General features: G+C 39.4%; 1 protein-coding gene across 1 annotated transcript; it reads left to right on the forward strand.

Annotated features, from left to right (window-relative positions):
• The first annotated feature begins 2,580 nt into the window (after positions 1–2,580).
• Positions 2,581–3,440, forward strand: LOC128712150 (carbonic anhydrase 2). The gene is made up of 2 exons (XM_053807044.1): positions 2,581–2,733; positions 2,820–3,440. Exons 1-2 carry the CDS (start codon positions 2,581–2,583, stop codon positions 3,438–3,440), a joined length of 774 nt encoding a protein of 257 aa, XP_053663019.1.
• Positions 3,441–10,124: the final 6,684 nt, after the last annotated feature.

Consider the following 10,124-nt stretch of genomic DNA (forward strand, 5'->3'; position numbering starts at 1 on the left):
TATGGAATATGTTTCTTTGAAGTTTTGAGTAGAAGTAATTTAGAGGGGATGTGCTGGTGGTGTATTGGTAGTGGTGCCAGTCTTCACACGACGGGACCCGTCCAAAATCCCATCCGGAACAATTATCCGCAGCAAGGACTGACTATGCAGGAACGGGTGTATAAAGTCCAAAGAAAACTACAAATGGACCGTTCAGCTTGTTGTTGAGATAGTGAAGAAGAAGTAGTATATAATTTATGATGACTTTTGACCAACGTAAAATATTTCAAAATTGAAAAAAATGACGTTAGTTTTAAAAAAATGTCACGAAATGAGTTTGTGGTAACACGTGGAAAATGGCCTCAACTGGCCGGAGCTATTTTTCATCGCCAAGGACAAATTTGATGTCGAGTGGTAACAGAATCCAACAATGTTTTGTGTTTATGTACAGAAAAACTGCAGACAGTTGTACAGAACTAAATAACACCTCGTATCAGGTGTTATTTATCAGGTTTATCAGAAATAAATTTTACCAAAAGCTTATTTAAGACTTATATTTTATTACCTGAAAGTATGAAAAGGTTCGGTTAACTAGTTTCTACAGCGTTTAAATCGTGATGCAATTTGTCGTGGAACCTCCTTTATTGGTGCTAGGCTGAATTATAACTGTAAAATGTTAGTTTAGTACCTATACGATGTAGGTGATGCGAAATATTTAAATAAGAGCAATGCGAATAAAATTCATGCGAATAAATTCTCTAACTTTTTATTCGGTCTTTTAGTGATGTCGTATTTATACATCCTCATCACTCAGAATTCCAAGCTAGTGTTCACATAATATTGAGAGAGGACTAGGCTTTGAATGAAAAATGAAAAAAAAAAGAAGTGTCATTTGTTTTGTTAATTTACCCGCTTTGGCAATTGCCAATTGTAACAGGATGAAGGGAAATCGTGAACGATTCGATTTCGTATACAAGCGAACTGCGAAACGCCTACAAACATTTTTTGACGTCTAGTATTTTTTGTAAAAAATAGTCCGATTTCGTAAAAATTTTTTATAAAAATAAGCTTTCCTATGCAAAAAAGCACTTATTAGATGGTCTGGAACAAATAATCAATAGATGAAGCAAACATTTTTGATAGCTAAGCAACACACCTACGCCCAGTGTATGAAAAATTTTGGTGGAGACCTGCCGACAGTTAGGACAGCTAATGACGTGTTGAATATAAAGAAAATAACTATCATAGGACATCTAACGAAATCAATTTAAGATATCAAAACCTGTATGCCAGTACAGCCCTGGTAATTTGTCAGCAAGAAGCCTACAAGATATTGAACATAAAGTAATACCTGATAGGAAGTTTTCTATCTCATCTAAAGATCTATTCTAAATTCGTACATGATGAAGAGAAATCACTTAAATACTTATCTGGCGCCACAACCGCTTCGCGGTATGGGTCTGCTGCTGGAGTCCTCTAAACCGTCCACGGACGAGTGCTTTCGACTGCTAATCCATTATCCCGGCCTTTATGGCAAAAGCTTCAACGCCATCACTCCATCTCAGTTTGGGCCTACCACGCCCTCTTTGTCCATGTGAAAAGGACGTTACGGGCTGGGTCGTCCGGTGTCATTCTCATGGCGTGACAAGCCCACCGGAGCCTGCCGAATCTAATCCACTGTACGACAGTAAGTTCGCGGTACAACTCAAAGAGCTCGTCATTGTAGCGGCTCTTCCATTGTCCTTCCACACAAACGGGGCCAAAATCATTCTGAGCATCTTCCTCTCGAACGCGGCTAACAGGGTTTCGTCAGTATTGGACAAAGTCCATGTCTCAGAGGCGTATATCAACCAGGAATAAAAGTCGGCCCTTGTAATTTGTCAGCAAGAAGCCTACGAGATATTGAACTTAAAGTCATTCCTGATAGGAAGTTTTCACTTTTGAAGGTATTTTTATCGTATAACACTAATCGCAACGCTATAAAAATAACTTATGAAGCTAAATTCTTTTTCATTAGTCAGAAAGACACTAACATACCTTCCTAACATTGAACATTCGTACGATAACAAACCTTATAAACAGCGGTGGTACACATGTTCACTGTCTTAAATTCACGTTCTACTGATAAGAAGTGAAGAGAAAAAATGTTGAAGCCCTATGTCAAAACGTGCTGTTGCTAATCCAAGCTTTAGATGTTTTGCCACTGTCACAGTAAACCCATTCGTGTACCTTGTTGTGCCAAAGCCCACCGGCATACCGGTTATAACTGATAAGCGGTAGTTTGGCCGATAGAAGCCGCTAAGTAGGTTGAGGCCGCGCCGTACACTTGCACACTAATATGCGCTTTACGGTTTATCTGCAGTTAATTAAAGATACCTTGCTTTTCTTCACGATAAGTTGCGATAAGATGCAGCCGCTTTTGATTCACTGATAATTGATAAGTTGGAGGTAAACACCCATCTTAAAATTAGTGTCGCCCAATTTGACAGCTGACTTGCCTATTAGATGTGAGCAGAACGTTGATTTCGAACGAGACGAAATCTTACAGCCTATACGTGTGTGTTTTTCGTTCCAGACTTGAGTGATATAAACGGGTACAGAATGACTGCAACGACGACCAAGAATGTGCAAAGTCCGATTGCACTAAATCAACGTTCCACTGTCATTAGGGATGGCATTCAACCATTAGACTACTATGGCCATTGGGATGGATTGGGCAAGGCAAAGATGGTCAATACTGGTTCGTCCGTTATGGTAAGTAGCTTCAGTATCACTCCACCCACGAAAATGGTATAGATTACTTATTTTCCATTATCACCTGCTCAACCATGCCTACGTAGATTACTTTTAGCGATCGTCCTTTCCGGCAATTCATCGTTGGTGGCGTCCTGGGCAACAAGTACATTTTCGAGCAGCTACACTTCCACTGGGGTATCGGGGATGGTTCCGGATGTGAACATACGCTAGAGGGTAGCACCTACTCGATGGAGGCACACGCCGTACATTACAACGCCAAATACGGAAGCTTCGCGGAAGCGGTCGACAAACCGGACGGTTTAGCAGTGCTCGGCTTCTTTGTGCAGGCGTATGGTAGCGACCATTGCCCAGCGTTCGATAAGATCGTGGCCGGATTGCAGTACATACGGAGCCCGAACGCACAAACCGAAATCGATGCCGATTGCCTCTCGTGGATGGGAATGCAGGAACTCAACCGGCACTACTACACGTACAAAGGTTCACTAACCACACCGCCGTACTTCGAAAGCGTCACTTGGCTGGTGTACAAAACACCAATATACGTGTCCACCGGTCAGCTGGAAGCATTCCGGCAGCTACAGGCTTGTCCAAAGGATAGTAGCAAAAAGATCGTGAATAACTTCCGGGCGGTGCAGGTGCCCGAACAAGTGCCAGAAGTAGTTTTTGTGAGAAACAATCATCCCGTGGTGCTTTCGAAGCTGTAAATTTGCAGCGAGGAAATTATTGTGTTCATTACAAAAGCAATACCAATAAACAAGACTTTATGAAATTGTTAAAATATTCGTCTCATCATAAATTAAATGCTGAATAATTTAAAGAAACAATTCAAACCGTAAACGTAACAGCTCCACCAAACCAATTCATGCAACCCAATATCGCACAAAAGGTGAGATAATTGTTTACAACGACACTGGTACACTTCGAGCTCACAATTGAACGTGTTACCATATCTGTTTTCAACCATCAAATGACGTTCAGCACATCTTTCCGATGTTGTGAATGGTCTTTGCAATTAAATCTAGCATCTTAATGTTAAATGGTACTTTACGTTCACTTTTACCCACCATTTAGAGGCAGGTGTTTCATTTCGGGCAATTTTATCCTACATTATTTGCATGTTGCGTAAAGATTTCCCTGGGAGAGAGCTGCAGCATCGTACCTGCCGTGCATGGTCTCATGCATATTGATGGCAATCTTGTATGATTGCTTTATGCAAACAGGTATCAACGATAGGGTTGTAGTTGCAGTACCGGTTGCAGCCGTGGTACTGCCAGTTCTGCCACTATGCTTTTGCATAGTGTTTGTGGGCTCAGCTCATCGTTGGTACATGTTCTCCCCTGTGTCGACAGCACAGGACATGAGAATGGAATGGAATAACCGGACATGAGAATGGACAACGGTGGTCGTCAAACTGTGACATAAATGGCGTTTGATCGCTTATAACCGGAGTGCCAGAATGATGTGCCTTATCGAATTGGTTTGGTTGCGGTAGGGGTCGAATGTGATCGAGCGGTTTTTGAACAATTTCTAAGCAGGTTTCAATTATTCGGAAAGCAACAAACAAATCACATCAGTTTCTCCACAAGAATGATGTAAGAATTATTAAATTTTAACTATTATTTTGCATCTTTCAAAAATTGCAATCATTATCCACCACCGTCTAAATTTGTTAGTTAAATTTGTATTTTCACTTATACGAGCAAATTCGAAAGGAGCGTTCGTTTAACTGTCTCGGGAGGCATAAATTGAAATGGTTTCAGGCTCTGTCGCGGTACATAATGTTAGACGTGGCGGTTTTTTTTTTTTTGCCAAGCCGGTTCAACTTTTCCCCCCTGCATTCGGGTGCTATCAGCTCGTCTGCAGGTGGGTGTAGGCAAGCAAAACTTTTTGACACCACAGATTAAAGCCGATTAGAAAACTTTGCAGAAACTTACATCGTGCATATACGCGCCGCGGCCAGAATACGAATGCACAAGAAATGCCATGAATAGGAATTACACGGCGCAAGGTCCATTTGGAGATTGAGACTTTAGTACAAAGCTCGCGGGGTGACATGTGGTCTTATCAAAGACCGAACAGAAACTTTTAAGACGATTTGGGAAGGGATTGAAAAACCATTACTTACCGTGGGCATAGTTTTTGGGTGAGTGCGAATATTAAGTCTTTTTCATATGCGTTAAATTGAGGAGAAAAACTTACATTTGATAATTTTTTATCCAAATATCTGCTTAAGGCTTCATTCATTCCATCCTCTAAAATAATCAAGCCGTTTGCTGCACACTTTCAGCATTACTTTCATTGATGCGAGTTTGCAAAAGTGTGCGTTCAGCGAGTGTACCTAAAGCATAAACAAAAACTTACTGTAGAAAAACATTATGACAATAGATAAATGTATACAAAGGTCTATCGTCATCTCAGAAAGTAAAAGCAATAAGCCACACAAAAATCAGGTAAACTAATGGAAATCAAAAGGTTGCGTTACGAGAAAGACAGCGAGGCGTTTCAATGAAAGCACCATTTTCTATTTTTTGCCACTTTTAATCTCGTCTTACAAAATGAACACTCCCTTTCGGACACCGGAACCGGAAGCGGGCTTGAACAAACCATGGATCCAGAATGAGATGGCGCAGGGTGTTCGGAGTAGGACGGATTCAATGCAAGAGCAACCCGTAGCGAACCGCTCCGCACAATAGGTCAAGAATGGGCGAGCACTGTAGCCGTGGGAAAATGATAAGGAATTGTAAAGTGTGTTTTCATGTTGCAGAAAATAACGCTACGGTGAAACGCTCCGACACCGGCCGGAAATGAGGTTGAGTCGTGTGCTTGAAGGCAAAAATGGGATAACGAAAGAACAGTGAAGACCTTTAATTAAACTCGTGAAATGAGCTAGGATGCTCGCTTTTGAAGAAGTTATTTGATCGGTGCACCGGCACAAAGTTCGCCAAGCTGGCCGTGGCGAATATGGCCGGAGTAGAGAAAACATTTATCCGTGAGTGTTTGCTGTCGTCCGGCAGGTTGGTTTATATTTAGCTGTGGTGTATGTTGTTTATTAAATTTTTCATACATACTCGTCTATGATCGTCAGAGTGCAATTGACTAGATGAGTACATATCTACTGTCAACTAATGCGTAGTACAGATTGAATTTCATTACACCTCTTGAGTTTCAATTTATTACAGGTTACAAAACGGAGGGTTCCCTAACGAAGTAATTAAATAGACCTCCTTTGCCGTACACGGTTTTATCGTGTGTCAAAAAATTAGTCTTTATTATTGTATTCGTATTCAAATATGTATGTATTTCGCAGGTCCAGTCTGCGACCGGTTTAATCCTCAATTTATTATAATTTTTTTATTCTACAATTAAAAATTACAATTTCAATTTACAATATTTACAATGCACACAGAGGTAGCCGTGTTTCGCTCACGTCATCAGGTGGCCATCTTTTGTCACCTGTGAGTGGCTTAAGCGTAGTAGATACACAATAGAACATCTCCAACATAGGGCAATGCTCTGCAAGGTATTCTGCAAGGTACCAAGTGTATTCTCCCATCAATTATTTAATATTATGTACGTATTACATGAATGATCCTGGCAATTCTGGCAATAATGATACGTTACTTCAAGGAATTTAGTAAAAGGTCATGGAAATGATTTCCAAAAAAATTATTGATCACACGACTGTAGTTATCGCCATCCTGCATCCTAGACTGCCAAGCCTTTTGGAGCAAAATGCTCCTGTGGCCCAGGAATCACTATATTGCGCAATTATCTATGTGTTATAGATATGGTATATATGTGTTAGTGAGCTTGCTCATCACCTATGTTCAAACCTCGCGATATGAAGTGATAAGTGTTCTATTTTTCAAGATTCTAAAGATTTTTTTTTATTTGGGTTATTGCATCGTATTTTTTATGCTCATTTTACTTTACTATTTATGCTCATTGGGTTTTGTCAATGATATTTTTTTTTACAAAGAAATAACATGATCCGATGAAAGCATTGATCTACGTACGATGTACATTATAGATATGTCACATGTGTCCGATATTTTATATATATATCACAGATATATGTCACAGATATTTTAAGAATGCTGCAACCTATTGCACCGTAAATTGTAGTCCTAATTGATTCTACATTTCTTTGATGAATGTCGTTTCTTCATTAGTTTTTTAGTAGTTTTGTACAACAAGTAGTTTTGCAAAGATGTATACCGTCTCACCTCTAAATTGCAAAGCTATAGCATTCAACATTAGCGTGATTTGGTTTCAAGGGCCATTTTTATTATAACGTTCATAGCATCAGTGTCTTTGTATACCTTAAACCTTGTCTCGTCAAACTCCGTATTAGACACTATTTTTATAAAACTGGGAGACATCGACAAAATAAAAAGGTTACTCTTCTGGATCGTTTTTCGATCTACCAAAAATGGGATATTTTCATGATTCGGTAAAACATATTTTATTAAAGATGAAGATATCTGCTCAAACTCGATGTATTATTGAATCGTCCATTCTCAATCAAATTATTCAAGAAGAAAGTTAAAACGTTCCATGATATTTCTGAGAATAGACATTCAAAATTAGATAAAATTTTTTAATTTTTTAATTTGAATTTTGAAATGTAGTAATAATTCGTCAGTTTAAAAATCACAAACGAAATAATTATCATTAGACACATAAAAAACCATTAAAAATAAAACTATGTTAAACTTAATTTTTAAACACTGTTTACTATTACTTGAACACTTATCTGAAACGATCATGTACTTCTGATCTATTAGCGCTCAACGAAGGAACTACTTTGATGATTTGTTACGCACATTTTAAATTCAGTAAAATTTTAATGTTTCGAATGATATAGAGTTAATATCCTTAAAATTATTTAATTTGCGCTCATATTACATTAGAAATCATAAAACAAATACCCTTCTTCCGACTTGGAAGTTTTTTCGATATTGATTCGTTACATGTTGCAAATTTAATTGCATGTTTGCCATTTTGTTTTGTTACTACGTCAATGCTGAACCGTTAGTTTTTGTCAGTTTCAAAAAATAAACGGGAGAAACACAGGGTATCCTTATCGTATCCTCAAACTTTTTCTTACATGTGAACACGATAGGCACTAGGGGCTGGTATTTCTGTTTAATTTAGTTTTTCCTTGTAGGTTTGCGGTATCACAGGCAGATTATGGAACGAAGAAACTTTATCGTACCGTGCAGGTAAGTCGTGCGATGATTGCAACCAACCGCAAATGTGAAGCCAATGCACAAAACATACTGTGTACCACAGTGCACTAGCGTTTACTCTGCCCAGTTCTGCATATGCTGTTGTGCGGCGCGGGGATGAGAATATAATTTATTCAAAATCCTACCCATCGTTACAGGGCAGGAACCACCAGCCGAAAGTGCAAAGCGCGAGTGCAGGTAGCTGCAACGGTGAAGTACACCGGGATAGCCACAGATGAAAAGAGCACAAATAAACAACGTACAATTTATGGAGAACATGGAGTAATCATTTCATTTATACCGACAAATATCATGCTTCATCTGAGCGTGGGATTAAGGGAGCAAAATTTATGAGCACCAACTAGGGGGGAAAACTAGAGCAAGTTTTTGTTGTGCATATCCTTGTTCGTTTGAATTAAAATTTATTCGCTGTGTGATTGTAACGATGCACTACATGTGGAAAACAACGTGCGTTGTTTTTCACATGTGTTTATTTCAACTAAAACCTTTTTACAAAGTTTTGAGACACAAAACGAAAGCTGAACAATCAATGCTATCACAAACATTTCAAAAAAGATGCACAAGTAATGGTTGCGCATGGTACAACATACAGTAATGGTATTGTTTCCTTTAAGACAAAACATCATTATTATGACCCTCACCGGAAATATCGCTTTCCCGTGTAAAGGGAAAGCAAATTGCATTTTAATTTCAGTTTTCACTAGTTTTCCACAGCAATAAGCCATTTCCTGCAGACCGTTTTATAGCTTCGCCCTATAAAACCGTAGGGGAAGAGATTTAATGGAAAATTGGTACAATTAGTGGTTTACCGGGGACACTTAAATAAAATCGTTGTGGCCAATTAGAAAACGATACTATGATTACTAACGCTCCGTTGTTAGCAAAGGAGAGACTGAGCGATATGCCGTAGTTTATTTTTGGTAAAAGTTTCTATCCCTTCGTACGGCTGTAGCTGGAGTGGTGTGTGAACCACCTGCAAACGGAAGACTTTATCCTTTCGACAAACCCTACCTTAGCAGACGGAGTTACCGGCTGAACATGAAACATCCAGCGCTAACGTTGACTAGGTAGCGGCAAAAGCTTCTGCTTCTACGGCTGGCTAACGACAGGCTGATAGATAATTAAGATGCTATCAGAATGAACGTTGGCGTTCGTAGCCCGCGTGTCGTTTGCGCAGATAACGACGCACATCAGGGCACATTCCGTTGATGCCCTGGCCGGAGCACATTACCGCTACCCGTAGTAGCGAGTGTTGTCTCGATAGCGGCCTCAAATGATGATGCGACGAGTTGCGAGCGATACAGCGTGCCGAAGCGATCCTTGCGAATAAGTCGTTTTACGTGAACGATTTCGGTCGGTGATAGACGAATTGATGGACTCATTATGCTTTCTCCCATTTAACGTCTTCCCAGCAGTGAATGCAAAATGCTGTTGCCCGCTTTAAAACCCATCTGCATTTTGTGCGATGTTTGTTCCGTCGTGCACAACGTGTGTGATCTAAAGTCAAAACATCACGATCAAACACACGCTTGAAGGCATTCTACTGATCGTACCGCATTTTTTATCAACGTGCTGTAAGGATTTACGCACTGTGCAATGGCGTACGATATGGTTAAGCAACTTCCTGTATTGATAGAGAGCGAAATATAAAAATACTTTAATAGCAGTGCGTGATATCTTCGTAATTGCAGGCTTCGACAGCCAAGACGCTTTAGTGAATTTTACTTTTCGCGTAATGGCAGCAGAACCGTAAATAAGTTGAAAGATACAGCGTCACCAGATAAAAGGTGCCGGTCTCGTTTTTGGGTAGAAACTGAAACGGTCATTTTTTCGCGTTGTGCTGCGTAATTAAAAGTTTTATTTACTTCCATACATTCATCAAACATTCACAAAGTCAAACATTTGTCTAAGGTCAAACTGACGAGTAAGCAAGTGGATTTAATATCATCATTAGTGGTAGCGAGGTTTTTTACAATCAAGAAAAACATAAGTCCAAAAACTAGGATTAAAATAATACTGTGGATTAGGCTGAAGTTAGAACTTGGAAGAATAGTGAAAATAACAAAATGCAATAAAAAAATGCATCTAGTTTTCTTTGTCATATATTTTATTAGCTAAGAATGCTAGCTAGATTTA

This window comes from Anopheles marshallii, chromosome 3 (genome assembly GCF_943734725.1).
Source record: "Anopheles marshallii chromosome 3, idAnoMarsDA_429_01, whole genome shotgun sequence".
Classification (NCBI taxonomy): Eukaryota; Metazoa; Arthropoda; class Insecta; order Diptera; family Culicidae; genus Anopheles; species Anopheles marshallii.

What these genes read in the sequence shown, in the direction of transcription:
- LOC128712150 (XM_053807044.1), top strand. Translation starts at nt 2,581, where the DNA reads ATGACTGCAACGACGACCAAGAATGTGCAAAGTCCGATTGCACTAAAT. An exon ending in ATACTGGTTCGTCCGTTATG is followed by an intron (nt 2,734 to 2,819) that starts GTAAGTAGCTTC and finishes ATGCCTACGTAG; the next exon opens with ATTACTTTTAGCGATCGTCC.